Genomic DNA, 23,938 nt, shown 5'->3' with positions numbered 1-23,938 from the left:
CTGGACAGGGCCCGCCTTTCCCGCCGGCCTGGTGGGGGAGGGAGGAGCGCGGAGGGAAGGGTGGCCGCTCCCTCGGGGTAGCGAGGATTTTGCGGCCACAAGAACCCCCCGGAGAAGGGTTGGGGGAGGCGCGGCAGGAGGGGCGACGCCCGCCTGGTGCTGCCCGCCAAAACGCGCGGGGTGGCGGGACGGGACGGGGCAGAACCGCGCAGACCGCTCTACCGGCAGCCTGCCGCGATGCCCAGTGACACCCCGGCCTTCAGCAAGCCCCCGGACGTCGCGGGCCCGGGGGACAAGGCGAGCGGCTTAGGGAAGGCGGCGGCCCCCATGGCGGCCGCCCCGGCGGACAGGGGCGCCGCTGCAGCGGGGAAGAAGCGGCCGCGACTGCCCAAGTGTGCCCGCTGCCGCAACCACGGCTACTCCTCGCCGCTGAAGGGGCACAAGCGCTTCTGCATGTGGCGGGACTGCCAGTGCAACAAGTGCAGCCTGATCGCCGAGCGGCAGCGCGTCATGGCAGCGCAGGTGAGCCGTGCCCGGGCGGGCTGGGCTGCTGGCGGCGCGCTGCCGCCGGCGGGCTGTGCGCCGTGCCCAGGGAGGGTCGGGCCCGTCGGGACATAAGCTGCCGTCGGTGGCCGTTTTCCAGCTTGCTTTTAACTAGAAAATTAATATTCTAGCCAGCAAATTGCTGATCGAGAATATTTTGTGCCGGCGGTTTCAGACTCGGTGTAAGTTGCGCTGCCCGATGCTGGTGGCTTCCGCTGTGCGCATTTCTAACTTTTTAATGTTTGGGGGTTGTTTTGTTTGTTCTTCTTTTAACGGCGTTGTTCGAAATTTTGTAGGGAGCAGCTTCTTACATAGCTGTGTAGGTGGATCATCTTAAATCTAGACGAGGGCTCAGTATTTTGAGGGTTAAGAAAACAAACGGTGTCCAGTTGAGGGTAGGAATAACTTCTTGGTTGGGCAGTCTAGCTGAAGTCAGTTCTGTCAGTGTAAATCTTGGGCTGTATTAATCCCTGCGATGTTTATTTCAAGGCTGGTTCCTAGACAGAATTTTTGAAACTGATCAGTGCCCGTATGGCTTGAGAAGATCCCAACTGGTTTTGTTCAGGGAGGAATTTTACATTTTGATGTACAAAGCTAAACTTCACTCAAGGGGGTCCTGGGCGTGTAGTGGAGCGGCTTTTGGAGCTCCGGGAGGTTGCGTGCCCTCGTTAGTGCAAATGATCCCCTGCCAGCAAATAATTGACAAGTCGTTAGGGCTGCTGATGGGAGTGATACAGACTCATCCATCAGTTTGGCAGCTGATGAGTGCTCGCAGCTTCGTGATCCCGCATAAAATGTGTGTCGGGCTGGCAGGTTTTAAAAACGTAACCAGCCCCGGATTAAATCCGTCCCCGCTTTTTTTATTCTGTTATTCAGTGCGGGTATTTAAAAGGTCCTCAGAGCTCAATGGGAGTAAGTTTTCGTTCATTTAAACAATACCTTCTTTTTCGGTGGTGTGGCAGTCCAGAAATTGTTGTTATGCCCAACCTACATGCACTTTCTCTGCCTGGTGTGAACCATGGAAAAATTAACGTGGATCCCTTTGCTGTCTGCCTCGGGGAAGGGAGCACAAAGTGCCGTGTTCCCTGTGCAGACTGTCCCCATCGATGCAGGCACTTTTGCTACTCAGCTGCTTCTGTCAGGCAGTGCCTCCTGCTAGCAGGCTCTGGTGATGGTCTTCCTGGGGGTATTCTCTGCCTAGTATTTGAAAGCAGCTTTGAAAGCCTCCCTAGCTAAACCTTATCTGTGTAGGAGTTACACACTGAAAGTCTGTCTTTCCCCCTTTTGATATATTTCTGCAGTAAGCCCCTTGATGCTGGTGGAATTTTACAGGTCAAGGTTACTGGCTTGTGAAGTCAAAGTTACAGTGGTGTTTGCAAGTCTGCACCTTCTGTATGGGGTGTTTCTTATTGCAAGGGCTAATACTAACTGTGTTAACAGAATTATATACATCTGTATCAGGAAAAAGTGCGGCTGTTGAACATGAAAATGTAGGGAAGTCCTGTCCCAGATACCCAGGAGAATTTCCAGCCAGAAAAGCAAATTATCCCAATCTATAATCTGGAACAGATTTCCAAGGCTCAAGTAAAGATGCACATTCACTCAACTGACAAGTTGCGGGGTAGATAGCTGTAGCAGTGTCATATATATCCCCAGACAGGTATGGCATGGGTGCAATTGTGTTTAATTGATCTGCTAGTTCAGATGAGGCAGAAAGGGCTGTCTGTAAGCAGCAAATATGGTTTCTTTGCACCCGTGTCCAGACAGTGTAGCGCCTATGGGCTTGGCCAGTGCCAGCTAGGCTTTGGAACATTGTCAGTATTGGGAAATAAATGAGAAGCTCCAGGTTCTTCAGGCCTGCCCAGCTCTCTTCAATGTGAGATGCTTGCAGCATGGTACCCTACATATGCCGTGCTTCTTCCCTAATGGTTTTCTCTGTACAGCGAGTATAGTATGCTGAAATTTCCCTTGAAGGACAATATTTCCAGCTAAGTGCCAGTATGGAACCTAGCGTGCCTGGGCAGAGCAGCAGATTACAGGTACAAGCCCTCATGAAGAGCTGTTTTATATTGATAAGAGGCACAGTAGAGCCTTGCAAGCAGTCTAACTTAACCTCAGCAGCTGTGCATCAGCAGAGAGGAGGGTAGTGACTACACTTTCTAGAGTGTGCTTGCACCAAGAGCAGCTGTGTTGGGGGAGTGTAGTCAGCTGTAACACGTCTTCATGTGGTGAAGGAAGATGTGTATGTCACCAGCATTTCATAGCCTTGTTCATATGTGCTTGGACACACAGAGGGGTTGGTTTTTGAAAGCTTTGTACACTTCTCTACCCGCTGTGTGGATTGTGTGAAGGGCCTAGAGAGTGGCTGAGGGAGCTGTGTTTGTTTAGCTTGAAGGAAAGGGGGCTCAGGAGGGATCTTCTGCAACTGCCTGAAAGGAGGCTGTAGCCAGGTGAGGGTCGACCTCTTTTTCCAGGCAGCCACTAGTGACAGGATGAGAGGAAATGGACTCAGGCTGGGCTAAGGGAGGTTCAGGTTGACATTAGGAAGAACAGCAAGGATTGTCAAGTACTGAAACAGGCTGCCCAGGAGCCATCTCTGGAGGTATTCAGTAAACAACTAGACTGCAGTTAGTGCTGTACTTTAATTGACATGGTTGCATTTGGTTGAAAGCTGGACTCAGCAGTCTTGGAGGTCTTTTCCAACCTTAATGATTCTATGATCAGCACTACTCTGCAGTACAAAGAGTGAAAAACCGACTTTGAATCTGAGTTATTCATTGTTGCCAGTATAAATTGTACCCAAACCACAGAGCTTGCCCTATGTCTTGTCTTTTGTTCCTAGGTTGCACTAAGAAGACAGCAAGCTCAGGAAGAGGAACTGGGAATCAGCCACCCAGTGCCCCTGCCCAGTGTCCCTGAGACGTTTGTTAAGAAGAACAGTGGTGGCAGCTCTTGCCTCTCGCTGGAAAGCAGCAGCCCAATGCACTCAACAAGTACAGCCATGACAGCAGCCAGTACACCACCAGGTAAAGCGCTGAGAGAGCCAAGCTCACGGCTGGGGGCCATGGCCAGCACTGCTTATGCCTGTTGTTGACCCCTCTTCCCGTCTTTACAGTGGCAGGGTTATGGAGAGTCCTCTCCCCAACAACAGCACTGTACATTTGGTACAGTTAGCAGAAGGGAAGGATCCAGTATCAGCCTTTAATTTGCTATTATTTTTACTTGAAAATCAAATTTTCTTTTACACAGACTGGTGCTGTGAAAAAATTCAGTAGGGTGTGTGACTGCAAGTAGAGAATTATGGGAAGCTTTTGTCCTTTGTCCCAAACTCTGTACTTCTGCTTACAGTCAAAATAAGTGGGTTTTGGCTGTGTGTGTGTAGCTTCTTCAAAATTTGAGAGTTTTCAGAACTGTATAGAAGCCAAGTATGTAGGTAATGTTATTGACCCCAGCAGCAGAGATCTGCCAACATTACGTGACATGATGAGGTGACACATTGATTCTGTGTGGTATGGTGTGATGAACTACGAAAGAGTGATGTAATCCTTCTCTTTTACTACAACTTACTGTATTGCATTTAACCCTCATAAAACAACCCCCCCCAAAAAAACCCGACAAAAACCAGTATTTGTCTTTATATTCAATGAAAGCATAGCTAAGCAAAGATGGGATTTGAAGATGCTAGGCAAGTAAAGACTCTGGGCAAAATGTTTTTTCCTATGCAAATTGCTTTTTCCCTTTTCTAACTATGCCTGACAGATGCAGTGATTGAACATATATAAGAAAGAAGGGAGCTGGTGTAATTGATTTATTGTGTATAGACAGAAAAAAACCCAAACAAAACAGATAAAAGGAAAAGGAAATTTCATTCTTTTTAGTCTATACACATGCCAGTAATACAGGTGAATATACTTGCCAGATAGAACAATGATTCTAAAGTGGGCAGTGCCTTGCATTAATTAATAAAAGGACAGGGCGTGTGTCTGTCTGGTGACGCTATTCTGTTTTGCAGGCCGTTAAAAGTATGTCAGATAGATTTGTTGGATCTAGTGCAGACAGGCAGTTTCAGACCATTGTAGAGGAATTTTGTTGGGAAGCTTTTAAAAGAACTGCTTAATAAAGCAATAAATAGCTTTTTATTAGCTTTTTTGTTTTCATTATGTTAGTGTCACCTTTGAATTGATGCAGTTACTCCTTTCATATTTGCATTACTGCATGCTTTGTCTCTAGACATGAAAAAAGCTGGCTGAAGATTAAAGTAGTATATTCAGTAATATATAGAGATGGTGGGTAACTCAGGAGAACGAGAGGATCCTTGCTTATACAGAAAAGCCAAAGAACGAAATAATTTTACTGTTGACAAAACTGGCATAAGCTTTGACCTTAATGTTTTTAAAATTACAGTATTTTATTTATTAATCCCATTTTAATAATTGCTAATTAATTGAATTAAATTATGGTCTTTAAATGAAAAACATTGACCAAACAAGCTTAAGGCAATTCACATGCTTGAATAACTACTTGAAAAGAGAAAACACCTAATTTTGAAGTAATTTGAATTGTTTGACTCTTTTTAATCCGAGCAGTCATCTTTCTAACAATAGAATTTGAGCAATTTAAATACATTGTTTCTCAACCATTTTACTAAATAAGTAACTGTTATTATTTGTGTCCAAATAAATAACTGTTTGTGAGTGACAACATTTGAAATACACAGCTTCATCTCCAGAGGTGATTACAGTCAAGACTCAAGGCAGGGTCAACCTTATTCACCAGAAATGAAAGCATATATGAATGAATAGAAAATTAGGTTCATAGTTCTGCTTCTGGGCACCTAAAGTAGCAAGTCACACTCAGAGGTGACTACACTGTATAAATGAAGTTACATCCCTAATAATTTTCGGAGGTTCATCTGCTGAGGGCAGTGTAAGTGCTCATGGGTTTTGACTTGATGCTAGTGACTGTGTGCTGACACTGAAGCTGGAGAAGGTGCTCTGCATTTATCCAGACCTGTAGAGTAGCTTTGTCAGGTGTCTGAGTACAGGCTTTGGTGAGGAATATAGCCTGAATATCCTCATGCTTTGCTTTTTAGCATATAACAATCTTCTTTTTGCAGATGAGAGGTTGCCATGTGGCATAAGGTCTGGCTTTAGATGTTGGATTTTTTCAGGAACAGGTACTGTTCAGGTACATGGATTCTTGTATCGCTGGTTTAGATTTTATTGCAACCCTAAACTGCAAGCAAAATGAGAAACCCCATTGGAGCAAGTGTCATTGTCTCAGGTTGGGTAGGCTGAGGTGCTGATTTTTCAAGAACTTACAGTAATCATTAAAGCAAGCAGAAAAAGTGAAATCCTTCATGGCAAGGGGAGTCAGCAGTTCCCTAAAAGCCCCAGGGGAAGAGGTTTCTCCTGGGAGTGCGGCATGTCCTGTGTGACTCAAATTAGATTGGGCAAGAGGTGATTTTGACAGTGGTAATTCTGTTCCTCCTCTAAGGTTTTTGGCTCATGAGAGCAGTTCTTCTTTTGGACTCCCATCACATGGAACATTGTTTGCCAGCAGAGGAGTTATGTGTGAAGGAGTCACACAAATCAGCCATAGTGCCAGGGAGAGAGTCATTGCTTGCTGTATCCATTTTATTAGCAGATCAGAAATAGTATGACACCTGGAGACCAGAGGCAGTTTTTTAGATCCCATTGTGACACACTGTTTTTGAAAGGGGAAAAAATGAATTATCGTGGTCATAGCATAGGTGTTTGAACATTAACCATGTCAGGCATGTTTACTTTGGATGGAGTGTATGCTCCCACTCAAAAGCAAACTGGGAATTTGCAGGGTGGTGTAGGAAGGGAACAGACCATGGTCTCAGGGCATTAGTAGAGTGTCTTAGAGATTGAATTTGTTGTTTCTGTGCATTTCCCCTTAAAAAGGTGAAGATTGTTGAAAAAAATGGCCCTTGAATTGTGCAGAGCAGCAAAAGTCATTATCCCAGGTCATTTGATGCAAGTGTCCTTCCTTCTCTAGGATAGGTATATCTTGTTAGGCTAACGGATACACAAAATTTAGGAAAGATTATGGTGAAGCACGTAAAATGTGTTTTTCAGACATTCTTATTTTACTATACCTATGTTCTTCACTGCTTTGTGTCAGTTCAGAACCTCTGCCATTCGGATACTTACAAGTCACAGGGGGGCAGAAAGGGGAGGCAGATGAGGTCACAAAACGCCTTAAAGTTTACTGAAAAAAGAAAGCTGCTCACACTGAAGGGAGGAGAATGCATTTCACCTTTGCTTCGTTATGTTTTGTCTTTGTCACAGCCTAAGGGTCATGTTTAGCTTTGGCCAGTGGAGTGGCTGCAAGATACATCACCAGGTAATTGGAAGGTGCTAAAAAGCACCCATTCTTTCTGCTGCTCTGCACTGTTGTTGGGCCAGTTTAGAAGTGTCCAGTATAGATGGGATTGCTCTGTGGTGCAAATTGCCAGGTCCTGGTCCTGTGCTGTGGTAGTTTCCTTGTTGTCTTTGCAATGATGGCAGTATTCAGGCACCTTCCTACAGGCTGACAAACAAAATTTTCAACAATTGTGGATAGTAAGCTTGTATTTGTTATTTCCCTTTGTTACATTTATTATGTTTGACAGAAATAAAACAGTACTTTTTTTTTTTTTTTTTTCCCTCCTCTAAGTAAGTGGTGCCTTCACTTTGAAACTCTTTGACAAATGGGAGGGTTTTTTTCTTCTCATAAATACAGACCATAGTGGGGTCAGCAGTAATACAGTGCTTCATGTGTGATGGTACTGAGATCCCTTTGAACTTGTAGTGCCCTGCAAAAACCCTACCATGCCTGCTTTACTCTTTCTTTGCTTTCTTGATTGGTGTATTATGATTTCAAAAATTGATGCCATGATCTTGCAGCGGTTGTGCTGCATAGGTGATGAGTTTTAAAAAAATTGTCATAATTGAAACATATCATAGCCTGGTTTAAAAAAATTGAGACATTTTCTTTTTGGAAGAAAGCTATGTAACAGTATTTACAGTATAATGTAATGTGTTGTCAGAATTTCAGTTTCATTTAAAAAAGCCTCATTGTAGTTAACTTATCATGTGAAAACTGCTGTGGCCATTTCACTGTGAGAATGCTTAGAGGTTGAAACAGGTTATCCAGAGAGCTTCTGGAGCCTCCATGCTTGGGGGGGGCTGGATGGTGTATAAGCAATGTGATCCAGCTGGGAAGCTGGCTCTGGTTTGAGCAAAGTTTGAGCCAGCTGGTCTCCAAAGATTCTTTCCAAACTAGACTGTTCTTTGAATCTCTGAAATTTCTACTTGCTTGCGTTGACATTAAGTCAACGTACTTAAATTTGTAGTTCAGCCAGCCTCAATACTGATCAGCATTTGCAACCCTGTGAAAGAAAACTTAACTCTTCTCACCTAGTAATACTCAATGGTAGATTTTTAACAAAGAATTATCTGTGTGGGGATTGAAAGGTAGTGAAGGGGATTGATAGTTAAGGTGGCAGCAGCCTCCACAAGGCTGAGCGGTAAGGAGGCAGCATTTTCTGCTTTGCCTGCCTGTGCCAGGACTAACATGACGGCTGTGTGCTCCAGATCTTGGTGGGTCTGCACTGGTCACCTGCTCTTCGCTTTTCTCTTGGTCTCCTCACTACTTCCTAAAGATGATTTCTCCTGCGGCACACATGGCTGCTTCTTTACCAGTTTTAGTTGCTGGCTGCCTCCTGGACCTGCCAACCTCCTTCCATTGCTTCGTGGTGCTTTCCCCTGGCTTTTCCTAGAGTCAGCAAACCTCTGTTCAAAAGTGAGGAGTACAGTGACCTGTCTTTACTGGATTGTAACAGCTAGCAAAGAGAGAAGTTTTGTGTCCTTCACCTATGAATAACTAATCCATCATCATCATGGTCATCATGATCATCATCTGGTTTTCTCCAGTTCATTGCCGTTAAGACGAGAGAAAAAGATTCACATTTGCTTGTGTCTCTTGTAAGAGTTTGTGGACTGTCTTATCTCTCTTGGACTGACATGATTTCCACAGCACAAGTTAGATTTTTGTCTTGGGAAGCAGTTGCTGGAAGTGGTCTTCTGCCTGTGTAGTAGTGTTTTTTTAGTTACTAAATCTCTTTCAAGGAAATATTTCAAGGACTAAGGAAATATTACAGGAGCTTTGAACAATTTTCCCTTGATTTAGGATAAAATTTATGCTTCATAGGCTTTTGAAATTCCGGACTGATACAAATGTGCAGTGAACAAAGCACTCCGCAGTGTGGTGGCTGTGGCTTTGTAATTTTCAATTCCTATCAAAAGAATGTGGTTTTGCTCAGAGCTGTGTAAAAAGGAGTTGCTTGTGAAGCAAGAAGGGGTGGGCATTTCAGTTTCTCTCTACTGCTTTGGGTTCACTGTACTTGGGAAAACGGTAGAGGAGTTCTAAGCATCTCATTATAAAAGGACATAGATAAATCTGAAAGGATAGAGGGAAGGGTGACAAAAATGATGTATTGCTTGTAGAAAAGGAGACTAAGGGTGGATATAAACAGTCTATAAATATTTGAGAGGTAATAATATGGAGGAGGGGGAGGGATTATTTACAGTGCTTGAGACAGCATAACAAGGAGCAACGGCTTGAAACTAAAAAAAGCAAAATTAAATTAGACACTAGACACTTTTTTTCCTAACTAGTAGTGCAATTAGCAGTGGAGTGACCTGCATAAGGACAAGGGGGTAAGTGAAGCATAATCAGGAGAGCTGTTTAAGAGGGTGTTAGATTATGATCTCAAGTGATTAATATGGGGGTAAACTCCGATCAACGTGCAGGTTAAAGTAGATGACGGAAATCTGCAGCTTTGTCATCTCTTACATGATTCATTACCTCTAGCCATTGTTTGACTGTGTTAAATAAATCATAATGTTATAGGGTTCTGCGTCCCTGATTAGATGTTTCCAGCTAATTCTTCAGTTCTCTTGCAAAGCTTGCACTTTTCCTGCTCCTGTTTTCAAGCAATATTCCTTAGTGCAGCTTTGCACCATGCATGTGTGTAGGTGCCTGTTTTTTAAACTAATGTTTGAAGTGCTGTATATGTTAATTCAGTGTGGCACTGACTCTTGTCCCGAGACAGGTATTTCCATCATATTGGTGAAACAGGGTGGAACTAGCAGCAGTTCTCAAAGTGTCTGAATTAAGAAGTTTTATTTCTTTTATCAGGCTTTCAGTCCTGTGTGATGCTTCACTGGAAGTGTAAAAACAGACAGAACTGTAAACAGATTTGGAAAAACCTCAGAGAAGATTGCTTTTCTTTTTCTGTACAAGTGGTATTCCAAACCTTGTCCAGGGCTGTCTTCACCAGAGGCAGGAGGTGGGGAGAGGTTTCTGCAGTGTGCCAGGGACCTGTAATGACCTACCCCCACTCCCTTACTTTGAGGGAGAAAGGCTGAGATGGTGGCAAAACACAGGAAGCTCAGCAGTTACTTCTATCCTTCTTTCACATTTTGGAAGAGATTTTTTTTTTCCTCCCAACGTGATTTGGAGTAGAATTGGGGGGTTTTTAGAATTTTTGTTTTGGATTTTTGTTGGGTGTTTTTGTTTGTTTGTTTTCAAAAATACTTCACCGTAGGGTTTTTGTGTTTTCAGCCTCTTGCTGTCCAAGTTTTTTTCACATAGACATAGATCTGTGGTTACAGCAGGATAGCTGCTGAGCGATGTTTGCTGTGTGCTGGATTGACTTTGCCATGTACGGAGTCCTAGCACCAGATTCTCTTCCCAACTAAGGTAACAGGGCTAGTCAGCACATCCGATTGTTCTTTGTGCCTTGGACGCTCTTCCTCTGTAACACGGGCGTTTGCATATGTGCATTCAGGTTTAGAGAGTTATCTGTGCCTGATTGTGCTTTCCATTTGTTATTATGAACACTGAGATAAGGAATGGAGCAGGAGCAGAAAATGTACTAAGAATTTCTAAGAATTTACTATCCGTGGGCACATTATTTGCTATCTGCAGCTAACCTCTTGTTCCTTTCTGCGTCCTTGAAACAGTTGTTATAACTTCTTTGAATGTGTGGGGCTCTTTGTTTTAAAGAAGAGATATGAGTGAGGAGTGAAGGAGTACTGCATGCTTCCCTAACCGAGCAGTGATTTGATTTCTTGCTTCTCCTTTTGTTTCACATGCTTTCTTGTACCTTGAAGACTGCTTTCATTTGCTTAATTTATCAAATAACTTCCTATTTCAGCCTGTTCAACCATTTTCCATTTACAGTAGATTTGTCACTTAATAACATGGGAACTAAAATGCTTCTTTTTGCATTTCTATTTTTTTTTTGTAGGAGTGTTTTTCTTTTGTAGGAATGCTTTTTCATGTGCCTCTTCTCATTCCTCTGTTTTATTGAACTTCACTGAACTTTCTTCTGGGTTTGAAGAAACTGCTAGTCTTAATCAGGATTGTGAAGAGCTCCTTTACTTAAATAAGAAATACTGTTTGTGCACATCTGTCCTGTGTTTTCTTGAAGAGGTTGCAGAGAGCCTTTTAAATACTGAGCTTGACTTTCTTTGCAGTGAGATTGGATGTCTGGGGTTTTTTTTTAATTCCTGTCTCCAGTCTTTATTCACGCTATTTTATTGCTTACAGAATAAGCCACTGTTTGGTTATTTGGGTGTCTATAGTAATGGGCACAACTGAACCCTCAGCAGATGCTAAGCCGCTGTAGTTCCAGCCATTGTGCATTTCTGTCAGTTATGCATGAACATTCATTAGTGACCAATTTGCATTTGCATTGAAGCCGATTTTGTGGGTGCAAGTGTTGCACCCATGCAACGCTGGCAATCATGTGCAAAAGCTATTCACATCTGTGTGATTCTTGCTTGCTCACTCAGGCCTGCTGGATGTCTGCAGTGCTTTTTCACTACTCCTGCTTTTAGTGTGTGCATCACATATTAGAATTAAAAAGCCCCCCTATTATTCCTAGTTGGCCTGTTGTAGAAACTTTGGGGTTTCTGTCATCATAATAGCTTGCAAGCAAGCATGGGCTCCAGCTAATTCCAACCATCATCCTACTCCCTTTATTATTTTTAGTGTGAGCCATAGTGATTTTAACCTAGTCATATTTCCTCCAAGTTCTTCTATCTCAGACACTTGTGAAGCTTTCCCTCCCTTCTAATGTTTACTTTGATCTCTTGTTAATGACTTAAACCCCTTTAGATTTAATCCGCACCGAGTTTCTTTCTCCTCCTCTGAATTTGCTTCTTTGCCCCTGCAGGTGTCTGGGCTGTTTTCCATCACTGTCCAGAAATCTGCTTTTCTTTCCTAATTTCCTATAATTTTTAATTTCTTCCCCTGTTTTTTAAAAGTTGTGGTTTTAGTTTTGTCTCCATTACTCACTTTAGTAGCATGTTGGATTTGGTAGCATGAACACAAAGAGCTAACTCTTTCTAAATTTCCTTCTCAAATCTCAAGGCGAAAAATAACATATATACATAGATATGCACACACAGTAGTCATACTCCAATCTTTTAAACTGAAGATTGAAAATGGTTCTTGTTTCTCATGCTCTTAATTTTCTGAAGCACTGATTTTATTGGTCCTGATCCTGTTAGCTGTCACATATGCTAATAACTTCAGATATGTAAATAATCCTGTTGTCTCAGTTCAGTGTGGACAGACATGCTGGAGCATTCAAATAGTGCCTACCACCTTCATGGAGTGAAAGCCATATTCAAAAATTTGAGACATCTTTCTTCACCAAAGCCCTTCATATTTTTTTCTGCTAAAGATTTGAATATGATCACTACAGCTGTGTTATAATGACCAAAAGTGCAAGAAAAGAAAGAACAAGCATTACCCCCCAGCTCACATAAAAAGATCAACTACTCTGTTGTAGTCAGTGACAGAGACATTGAAAGTTGAATTTGCTGCCGTAGATGTCTTATTTAAAGCCTGGAGCTTAAATTAATTGTGGAAATAAAATATTATTTTCTGTAGGTTTTATTTCTACTGCCATATTAGGAGGATTGTTGTTGTTGTTGCACAGTAAATGTTTGCAGCAGATCATTTTTATTGAGTGTACACTAAATGTGAACAAAATGTGCCTTCTCCAGTTCTACTGAAATCAGAGGTATTTCAGGGTTCTGTTACGTGGATCTGGACTGGAGCTCTTTCTGGGACTGAGAAACTTACTACGCCAAGCTGCAGTCTTCCGGATGAAATTGCTCTCTCCTTTTTTTTTTTTTTTTTGTCTTTGCACAAATCACATTTTCTTTTAAAAAATAAATGTTTGTGTGAAGATTAAAATTAAGCAAAAGTCTTGAAATTGAAAGGGTTTTTGAATTGTGTTCGAAACATACACACAGAGTTAGCAATAATTTCACTCATTACGGAATAATAACTCTACATATGGAAGATAGGAAGAAATGCTCAGTAATTTTTTTCTGGTCCTTGCTTTGAAAAAAGATGGGTAGTTCTATAGCTGTAGATGGAGACGGTGACATTCTAGTTCCAGGGAAGTGATGCAGCTGTTAAATGATGTTGACACAGCATGAATTAACAGAAGTTTATGGGTAAAGATTCTGTCAAGTTGGTAATCTTTTATCGTTACAGAATTGTTCGATGAAGTGATGTACTGATGCAATCCAAATCCTGCAAGGCATTTGATTTTTGTATCCCCTGGCATCTTGATTAGGAACGTGAACTGACAGAAAATAAGTATTGTCTGTGTTACGTGGTTTTAAAGAAAATGATCCTATTCGTTTGTATGTCTGAGTGGGGAGTTTTAACACAGTAGTGTTTCTGGAGGCATCTCACAGGGACCTGCTCTTTGCTGTAATCATCCCATTGGTATCTTGGAAGGAAATCTGGCATCATCACAGGTGGTGTTGGTAGGTGATGCAAAGGTGCATGTACTGGCAAGCACTGCAGAAGGCAGAAGTGCACTTCAGGGAGGCTTGGTTAGATGATTGGTCACATGCAAGCAAAAGCCATTTTAACCCATACCAGAAGTGAAAAATGGGGAAGTCCATCCCGAAGAAACACTGTCACTGCACAGCTGGTGATCCTGGCGGGGTACTGTGCATGGTGTTAGTGGTTCCTGGTGAAAGAGGATGAGCAAAAACTGGCACAGTCTTTCTAGGCAGGTATATGTTTGGGGAAGCTGGTGAGATGGTCATGGAACTAGTGCTAGTGGGACTCCTTCCCTGGGAGCATAGTACATACCAGAAAGTGGGCTTAAAATGAATATTGAAAGGGAGGGCATCACTAAACGAAAACCAGTGGAAGGTTAGGAGAGGGAACAAGGGAAGTACATCTGTTTCCCTGTTCATACTGCTCCGTAGGTTTCTCTTTGTAGCTAGTGGTGAGGATGTAGCAATGGTCTGGACCCAGACACCTGGATTTGAACTTGAAAGAGCTCAGGCAGGAGGTGAAGGAATGATGAAAAGACCAGAGAACAAGCATTGGAGTGAAAGTCAGCAGTTTATTTTACACTTTAGTGATCCCTTTAGATAACCTTTATTTACAATCCAGTATGATTGTTCTGATTGCTTGTGCCTTTGCGAGACCCTGCCAGCTCCAGTTAAAGTTTTCTGTGTTATTTCATGGGGTAAGTTTGGTATTGTGAACAGCAACAACATTGGGGATGCAAAGTCCTGTGAATTCACCATAAGCCTTAAGAAGATCTATAGGAAATAACCTTTGTTCTGAAGTCTCCCAACTTTCCCCAAAATGTGTTGTCCCCATTGCATAAAATTTATCCTAGAGAGACTCCTTCTGGCAAGTTTTGTTCTTGTTAAAATCTCTTGTCTCACTTGGAGCTAGTTTAGCCCTTCAGAAGTAGAACTAGGTAAATGCCACTTTGCTCAAAGACCACTCTGGAGTTACTTATAGAGGGGAGAAGAAAACAATATTGATTCCTTCTGGGTGAGATTGAGTTTATCCAGTCAAGTAGCCCTTGAGAAGCATGCCCTATGCCACAGACATTGGTGCCATTCCTCCAGCTCCTCACTGATAATGCTGGCTGAACTCGACAGTCCAGAAGCTGCACCTAGCAATGAATTTTTCATACAGCCCTAGTTGTCAGACCCACTGCAGGAGGGCTGCAATGACTGGTTGTTTTGTCTTGCTGTGGTGGGAGGAGGTAAAAAGCATGGTAGGAGTTGGCAGGTTATAAGGTATAGCCTGATAAAGAAGTGGAATAGATTGGTTTTTGTACATTTCAGTTCCAAGGAAGAGGCCAGAGGCCCACAAGAGGGTCAGAATCCTTAGACCACACACTTTGGGGTTTGTTGGTTTGCTTGTTTTCAAATGTGTAGTCCTGCTTTGAGAAGAATTGTGTATGTTTCTGGTCATGGTTGGAGGGGTACTGTGGTGTCAGTAAAGCATTTTGGCTATGCTAAATATTCTGAAACCGGAGAAATAAGTGTTGTTAGCCCTTATGTCTGATATGGCTGGTACTTGATGTTTTTCCATCTCTGTCTCTAACAGATGTTAGAGCACAGCTCCATACCTAGGGCTGTCTGGGAAGGTAATCTGAACAAAAAGGGGAAAAAAAACCCCCGGGTTTCATGTTTGAGCTCAACATAGGGCTGTCACATTGGCAATTGATGGAGGGAGGAAGAGACAGTTTTCTGAAAAGCTTTCTGGTCAAAACAATTGGGAGTGCTGCAGATACGGCTTTTCATGGGAGAATGAGAGTAAAAGAGCCCCATACATCTCAGAAAACAGGTTCCAGGACAGGGGTACAAGCACAGTCTCCCCTCCTGCTCTGCAGACCCTGCTTGTTTCCTCTGCTGCCTCATCTTGGTTGCAGAGTGGTCTCCACTTCCCCACTGCCTGAGAAGCAACGCAGAGTGAATGGCCAGAGATCTGCAAACTGCGGAGAAACATGGAGAAGGGTTTTATCTTCACAGTAGTGCCTTGAGTAGCTCCCTGTTAGCCTTTGAATTCAGGGTTGCTTTTAGGAGTCTGGGGTCTCCTGGTTCAGTCCGCTTTTGAGGGAAAAGGCTTTCACTGACAGATTGAAAGGCATGATTCTGTGTACATTGTGCCACAGCAATTCATACTGTGCTCTTTTAGTCCGAAGTAAATACTTAATCCCTGATGTTTAATTTTATTTGTCGTGATGTTAGAAAAGTATCCCAGATTTTCTGATTCCTGGGAAGTCTGTTTATTTAACTATGCAGTTCAAAACCACCAAAGCCTCTTTTTTGTACTACAGTTGCCTAGGTCATAATTTCTTCAATATGTCTTTGCAGATAGGGATGTGAGTGGAGAGTTTTACACACAGAAGCACCTAAAAGAGAGGTTTTAAAATAAAGCACCCTCCAGAGTGTATTGAAAAGTAGGGGACAAAGGGGATGACAAAAGTCAGGAAAACAGGGCATTATCTCTCCTGTTTCCTTAAGTGCCCTGCTTCTCTGTCATCTCCAGTTCCAGTGTCCTTAGGAAGAAGAGGAGTGTCCTACATGGACTTGCAGTGCAGTGAAGCTGTTAACTGAAGCAGATAGTGCTGGGATGCTGATCACTGCCTGGTCCTTTTCTGGGAGCTTTGAGGGTAATGAAGACAAAATCCTGGTTCTTTGCACATTCACATCGGTATCCATAAAGGACAATCCCAGAGAATGTCATATTGGGTTGAATTTGTCTCTCGGGAACCAATACTGCATTAACCAAAGCTGTGAATGGGGTGTGGCGTGGTTTGTGTTCTGCATAATAAAGGAGCAGTAAAGGGACTAGGTGTGAAAGAGGAGGGGTCAGCAGGTTACAAAGTTGTGAAAACAACATGAAATAGACTCTGTGGAGGAGAGAAGGAGAAATGGTGGCATTGGAGAGGAGAGCAGCTGGGATCTTCTTCAGAGCTTGATGTTCCAATTTAGCTGCTTGTTGCTGTCATGCTCCTTAAATTCTCACTGAGAGACTACAGCCTTTTCCTATTCCCTTCCTGCTGTTACTGAAGGGGTTTCCTTTCCTTTTCTTACTTTATCTAAACCAGGGAGTGGGAATCGGGAAGGTGTTCATGTGTAATATTTTGTACAGTATCACTATGCAAGGTACAAATAATAAATCACACGCTACGTGCTCTAGACAATTTACTGCCGGCTTTTGTATATGCTGTGACAAGTGCTCAAAAGGTCAAAAAAGCTTCCTTAACAAATTTGATAAGATAATGCAGTGAGCTGTAACATCATGAAGTCCTGGGGGCCATAGACCAGAATAGAAGAAATAATTATGCATGGTAATGGGTAATTACAGATAATGGCCTTTTTTGGGGGTGGCAGAAAATTACACAACCCCACAGCCTTGCCTGAAATGAACATTGTCTAGCACATTAACTTTATATCAAGCTAAAAGTTCAATGCTGGAACCAAAGATAATCCACAACTTCTAATGGGAAGAGAACAGAAGTACTCCTCTCAAAGACAGAGCAAGTGTGTAGGTTTTGTTCCTTGGGAGGCAGCGTTTCTCAGCAGAAAGTAATAGTGCCAGCTTTCTTTGACATCTGAAATAGCTCTGTCATGATTGTCTGGTGGGAGAAACACATTGTACCAGAGTTTCTGATTATGATGTTAGGGAGTGATTTCACATTGGCCTTGTTCAAGGCTACTGTCCAACCTCAAAGCCAGATACAAATTGAACTAAACCAATGCATTGCAAGACTTAATATTGCTGAACTAGCTATCAGGAGTGTATCAATGCTTTATGTACTGAACAAGTAGAAATTGTCAGGTACAAATACAAGATTCTTTTGAGGTATGAAGTCAGGTAAACACCTCGCTGAATAATTTTGTGTGTGTGTGTGTTCTAATGGTATAGCTGTCCCTGCTGCAGAAGTTGGGTTGCAGGAAATATTAACTGGTGAAAACAGTCACTCTAAATTGAAGACTACAGGAAATGTAAATTTACCAGTACCTGAGCTTTGCTTACTGGGCAGTGCCTTATCTGCTCCTTGAGTCACTGTATTGCTTGAGTTGTCACAGTTCTGTATTTGTAACAGCACAGCTGTGTATGTACAGAGTCTCTGTAGGCATAGAAAAAAAATGAAAACTGTTAACCATTGGTTTATATAAGAACACATGCCAATAAATGAAGGCAGTGGAATTCTCTTAATTGCCACAATGCATATACAAATCTCTTTTCTGAAATGCACAATCAGATGGAGACTACTCTCCATCTGGTGTAACGCCACGTGACTAAACTGAACCATGCTATGGCATGCTCCCAGACATTGAAATGTGGCTCTGCTCTCCTGATTTATAAAATGGATACCAGTGTGCATCTGTCACAAATAAGCTGACTAATAATGTCCCACAGATTTCTGTGTGGTCCAGTAACCATTCCCAGTAAGCACTTTGGTGCTACCACCCTGTTTTATGTGCTAAGAAAGTCTAATAGTATGGACTCGATGTCATTTGACCTCATATCAGAGGCTTACCCAGACATACGTAAATTACCATTGCTAGCATATAAGATGTAAAGGCACTTAACAGTACCAGTAGGAATAGAAAATACTTATATGCAGCCTTCAAATTTCTGTGTTTGCACTTCTCAGTATATGTATCCTTAAAAACACGTTTGCATCTGTGAGAAAGAGATGATGAAGGAAATTCCTGTAAGTTACCTGGCCTTTCTCCTCCCAAATGATCTATATACTGGCCTCGGCGTTGATTTTGCCATGCATATCCGCAATTTGTGTAAATTGCCATAGCTTTATTGAAGTAAATGGTCTGAGACTGGTTTACATTACCTAAGGACTGGACCACTGTTTTTCACCATGCTCTGGTAAGCGAAGGCAGGAGCCCATCATAGGTTACTGAATGTAAAAGACGTATATGTGTAACTGACCCTTAGTACTCACCTTCTTTAAAAGAAAATACCAGACACCCTGAAATGAATTACTGGTTAACTACTATTAATATGCCATAGAGCTGGAGAGTCGTCTACAACACTGAAAGATCAATACCAATATTTATTGTGCATCATATTGATCTTCTATGAAAGAGTGGGCCATATTTCATACTGTGTACACAGTGCAAAAAAAGTAGCATCGGTTCTCTACGGGAATTAGTAAAGACATAGAAAAGAACTGAAGAGATCCAAGGGCACAGCTGCATGAAGAGGTACTGTTGTCTTCACTGCAAGAGTGTTGCTCATGGATGGAGAGCCTGTGATGGCCCTACATAGTACACTTAGTGTTCCAGAATCTGAGTGAGAATTTAAACTGCTTTCTTTTTTTGTTACTATTACTGTTACTCTGATTTCTGGACCTCTTTGTACAGGCTCAGTCCCATTTTTGATCGTGTCGTATTTGCAACTTCCAAAACGTTATGAATAAGGTGTGGTGATCAACTCATGCAAATGAGGAAGAGTTGTTGAGTGTGGTGGGTAGAAGTTTTGTTGGGGTTTATGCTTCTTCGGACATGTACTTTTGTTATTCCAGTATAGTTTTGAACCCTTTTGAGTTCTCCCTTCAGTCTTCCCCTCCCCTTTTTTGGTTACTGCCTGGCAGCTCTGACTGATGGGGCTGTAAAACGTGTGGGGCGGGGATTTTCTTTTCCCCTTGTCAGAGGCAGCAGCGAGTGGGGGACACTTGTTGCTGGAGGCCTGGCAGGGTGACATTGCACCACCGATCAGGATATGAGAAGGGCTCCACTGATGAAAGGCTTGGAATGACTGATTGACAGGTCTTGGGAGGAGCCAAGTATCCATATATGGGCTGTGGGCTGTGCCAGAAGGACATCTAAGGATTGCTCATGAATATTAATGAGGTTGATGTACTTTCAGGGTGTAAAAGGCGGAGGTGCCATTTTGTGAGTGGAGCCTCTGGTGGGCACAGGGAGTCCAATCAAACAGCCAGTGGTGTTTCCCCCTTTTACTTTGTAATTTTCATGGGTTTTAATTAAATTCTATTTACTTATTCCCTCATGGGTTTTCACTTATAACAATTTTTGGGGACTCATCCGGGATAATTCCACTGATTCCAAGGACCCCTGGGGCACTCGTGTGTGAAGGCCAGCCCTGCCAATTTCCACGGCCCACCCTGGGCCTCTGGTGGGCCCTTGGACCCGAGCAGGATAACCGGGAATGAGGTGAACCCACAAAGCAGAGGTAAAATTCCTGTTTTCTTGGTTTTTTTTTTTCTGCAGTTTTTTTTTTTGTTTGTTCTTACGTGCATGTTGACCTAACATGGGTGGACAGGAGAGTTTTGGCCAGTTCCTGTAATCCATGTGTGGGAGCCGCAGCTCCAGCAGCCTCACACAGGGCCCATACCAGAGTCCATTGGAGCAGGGGGACATTCTACAGTTGGGCAGATTGCTGGAGTGGCAGGAGCCTCTGGCGTGAGGCAAAAGACTAAGGTGGGGAAGCCCCGGGCAGCAGGAATTTTTTTCGGTTCTTTCGTAAGAAAGAATTGAAAGGATTGTTAGATGATCCTATTGGTTTGTCAGAACAGGTAGATCAGTTTTTAGGACCGAACACCTATACCTGGAATGAAAAGCAGTCCATCTGAGGCATACTGTTTACGCCAGAAGAAAGGCAAATTATCAGGATAGCAGTTATAAGAATCTGGGGTCGACAACACCAGAATAAATGACAGAATGGAGAAGAAAAGGCGCCCATGCAATGTCCCTCCTGGAACCACAACAACGAGGAGGTGAGACAAAATTTGGAAGATTATAGAGCACTGATAATTAGAGAAATAAAGTAGGCTGCTCTGCGAAATCGAAACATGAATAAAGCTTTTGATGAGCAGCAGGGGAAGGAGGGAACCCCCAAGGAATGGTTGGAAAGACTCAGGAGGACTATGAGAGAGTACTCTGGCATCAACCCGGAAACAGCGGCCAGCCAGATACTATTAAAGGTTACTTTTGTCACACATGCCTGGCCAGATATCCAGAAGAAATTACAAAAGCTTGAGGATTGGCAGGAGTGAGGATTGGATGAACTGCTGAGGGAGGCTCAAAAGGTCTATGTTGGAAGGGAGGAGGAGAAGATGAAAGTTATGGTAGAAGCCATAAAAGAAGGGAATCAGTCTGCAGAATGTAGGCAAGATAGGGAGGGGGGTCAACAGGGGATATTCAGGAACAGTGACCAACAGGGCAGAGCAAGAAACAAAGGACAAGATCAAGGTCTCAGTTTTTTTATTGTGAGGGAAAGGGACATCTAAAGAGGTACTGTCATTGAAGAGGTACAGATTAAGAAGAATGATAACAAAAACCCAGTACCAAAATTTCATATGTTTTTACTGTGGGGAAAGGGGACATCTAAAGAGATATTGTCCTAAAAAGAGGGAGATTTGCGATTAGTTTAAGAAAGCACAAAAGAAGCAGTTGGGGGTGAGGGGGCAATAAGATGTCATCATAAGCCTTTGATAATCTTACCATTTAGGTCCCCAAGGGAAAATTTAAGGGATTTTTTTTGATTGATGCAGGAGCCAAGGGAGTAAATGAAATGGCTTCTGGGGAGACCATAAAGTGGAAATAGGAAATGTATTAACAACACTGGGAGGCGGGATGAATATATATATATATATATATATATATATATATATATATATATATATTTTTTTTTTTTTTTTTTTTTTTTTTTTTGCAAGGGATTTGCAAATACAATTAGGAATTGGGGTATTGCCAAAAGAAGGGGAAATGATAGTGATACTCTTCAAATTAAAAGATGATGAAAATAAACCCAGTTGATAGGCAGGACCAGAGAATCAGGGAAAACTAGACATGAGGTCCATTACAATTAAAATAACAAGTGGAAGTCACCCAGTCTGAGTTGGCTAATATCCTGCTTCCTCAGAAGAGTGTAAGGGATTAAGCTCATGCAATTAAAATTTTAAATAAAATTATAATGAAATTCTAAAACTGGATCCTGAAGTTGAAGGTAGCGATCTCTTGACTCTTGGTTTTTCTTATTATGAAGCAGCATACAGTGTTCTAGTGGCATTCTATAATTGTTTGAAGCTATGTGGAAGAAGAAAACCTCTAGACACTTCAAGTGTACTCTAGAAAATCACAGCTGGCCCAGGCAATTTCCCGAGCACAAGACCAGAGGGGACATGAGTTGTTAAAAGTATCTATCACTAGATTTCAATTTCAAGAGAGCTCAAGAACTGGTGCAAAACGTAAGCGAAATGTAAAGAGGACAGGTTAGAGACTTGGAAAGCGCTGCCTGTTTTCAGACTCAACCCATCTATGAGGAGAGGCTGGCATCCTCCAGTGCAGGAATCTTTGATGATAGTGATGGAGGGTTCTGTGAGCACGTGCCTATTTGTTGGCATTAAAGCACTGCATCAAATCAGGCATATACAGCACGTTGTTTGCGAAATCCCAGAAGTAGATAAGATGTTCTTTCCTCTCACATTATCAAGGGTTAGAAATTCTGAAATTACCAACTATTAATGACAGTGAGAAAGTCCCTTTCAGGTGTCAATAACAACAGACAAACTCAAGACCACTGGTCGAGGGCAGACTGCACCAAAAGAGTGAAGGACCTGAAAATAAACTTGGCCAGTGGACTGTAGCGTCCTTTCTCTAACACCTGAGGGTAATCCTATAAAGCAAGATGCTAACCGCCATTGAAGAAAACCTCCTTTGTGAGTTGTATTGGTAGTCTGGGATACCCAAACCCCAAAAAACTATACAGTCAGTCCCTACATCATCCCTAAGGTAGTTTGATTTCTTCATGACCAAGGCGGAGGGGTCTAAGGTTATCATTCTGGAAGTCAACAAGATTTGTCTTGGTGTGTCAGGTGCAAAGACCTATTGGAACCTACGGGGTCCTTCCTAGCTGCATACCTCATCTGAAATACCCAATGTAACACATTCTGGCTTGGAGTAGCCAGTAGACAAAGAAAGAAAGAAAGAAGGCAGATTTTAGGATTACTAAGATGTTGCTGGTTGTGAATTGAGGGATACACCCAGGCTGTTAATTTTTTGTATGAAAAGTTAACTCAAGAAGGAAGGGACTGATCATGAAAAGTTGATCCTAGAGGTTTTGGAGGCCCTGAGGTTACTAGAAGAGATTGCTGTATCCATATTAAGGGGCACCAGAAGAGAGTGGCCATAGACATCAGAGGAAATAATCTTGCTATAAGAGAAGCAAAGGATGCTACAGAAAATGGGGAAAAGAGAGTAATGATAGTCCTAACATCAAAAGACAGAGAATCAGAGAGTTCAAGGTTTAGTTAACAAGAAGAGGAGAGACTAGGGGAGATACAAGCAGAGAAGAATGATGCAGGTATCTGCAGGCTCCCAGACAAAAGGCAAGTGTTAAATAGACCCCTTACCAAAGAAGTGTTACACAGAATACACCAAAAGATCCATTGGAGTACCTGAGCTCTCTGTGATGAGTTTTTAAAGAATTATGGGTGTGTTGGAGTCTTTGGAATAGCAAAACAGATAACTGGTAAGTATGGAGTTTGTCAAAAAGTGAACAAAAAAGCGATGAGAAAAGTAACCCCAGGAGGTCAGGAATTAGCCCTAAAACCCTTTCAAAGTATACAGGCGGACTTCACCAAACTTCCGCACATCCACCGATGGAAATACTTACTGGTGGTAGCAGATCATTTGACTCACTGGGTCAAGGCTATACCTGCTGTAAGGGCCATGGCCAATACTGTTTCCAAGATACTGTTGGAATAGATTATTCCCCAGTATGGGATGGTGAATGGGATTGATTCAGATATGGTGTCACACTTCCAAGGTTTTACAACAGGTAGTCCAAGCACTGGGAATAAAACGGGATTTAAATACACCATGGCATCCACAATGTTCCGGATGGGTTGAGAGGATAAATCAGGCCCTTAAAAGAACCTTGACTAAGTTAATGATTGAGACTCAAATGTCTTGGATACGATGTTTACCCCTAGCATTACTATGGGTCAGAGCTCAACCTTGATCCAGCCTAGGTACATCCCCTTATGAGATGACGTTTGAGTTACTCTTTTTAGCTTCAGCCCATGAAGTTGCAACCTATGAGGAGGAGGAAGTAAATGTCATTAAATATGTTAAAACCATAGTCCAGAATTTAGAGGACTTAAGAAAATGAGCGATTCCCCAAACTACCTTTCTAGACTTCAACATACATCACATAAAACCTGGGGATTGTGTGTTAATTAAATCCTGAAATGAACAACCATTGATACCACAAAGGGAAGGTCCCTTTCAAGTGCTCATAACAACTGAGATGGCTGTCAGAACTGCTGAACGAGGGTGGACCCATGCTAGCCGAGTCTAAGGACCTGTGGAAGAACCTGAGGAGTGGACTGTAACATCTGAACCAGCTGACAAAACTAACTCATCAACGGGGATTAAGCTGAGATGATCCAAATAATATGATGAATGTTTCAAGGACCACGAGCAATGGGGAAGGAGAGCCAAGTTTGTATGGGCTCTGAGACACCTTGATTTCA

The 23,938-nt window shown here is 42.5% G+C and overlaps 1 protein-coding gene across 1 annotated transcript in view; it reads left to right on the top strand.

Annotated features, from left to right (window-relative positions):
• Positions 1–237: 237 nt before the first annotated feature.
• Positions 238–23,938, top strand: part of DMRT1 (doublesex and mab-3 related transcription factor 1) — a 64,300-nt gene continuing 40,599 nt past the window's right edge. Inside the window, exons 1-2 of the mRNA XM_040090060.2 lie at positions 238–522; positions 3,386–3,569. Of these exons, the coding sequence (XP_039945994.1) occupies positions 238–522; positions 3,386–3,569 (469 nt within the window). The remainder of the gene's footprint in view (positions 523–3,385; positions 3,570–23,938) is intronic.

This window comes from Hirundo rustica, chromosome Z (genome assembly GCF_015227805.2).
Source record: "Hirundo rustica isolate bHirRus1 chromosome Z, bHirRus1.pri.v3, whole genome shotgun sequence".
NCBI lineage: Eukaryota > Metazoa > Chordata > Aves > Passeriformes > Hirundinidae > Hirundo > Hirundo rustica.
The sequence above is the reverse complement of the archived record's forward strand: the minus strand, read 5'-3'. Positions and strand labels throughout refer to the sequence as shown.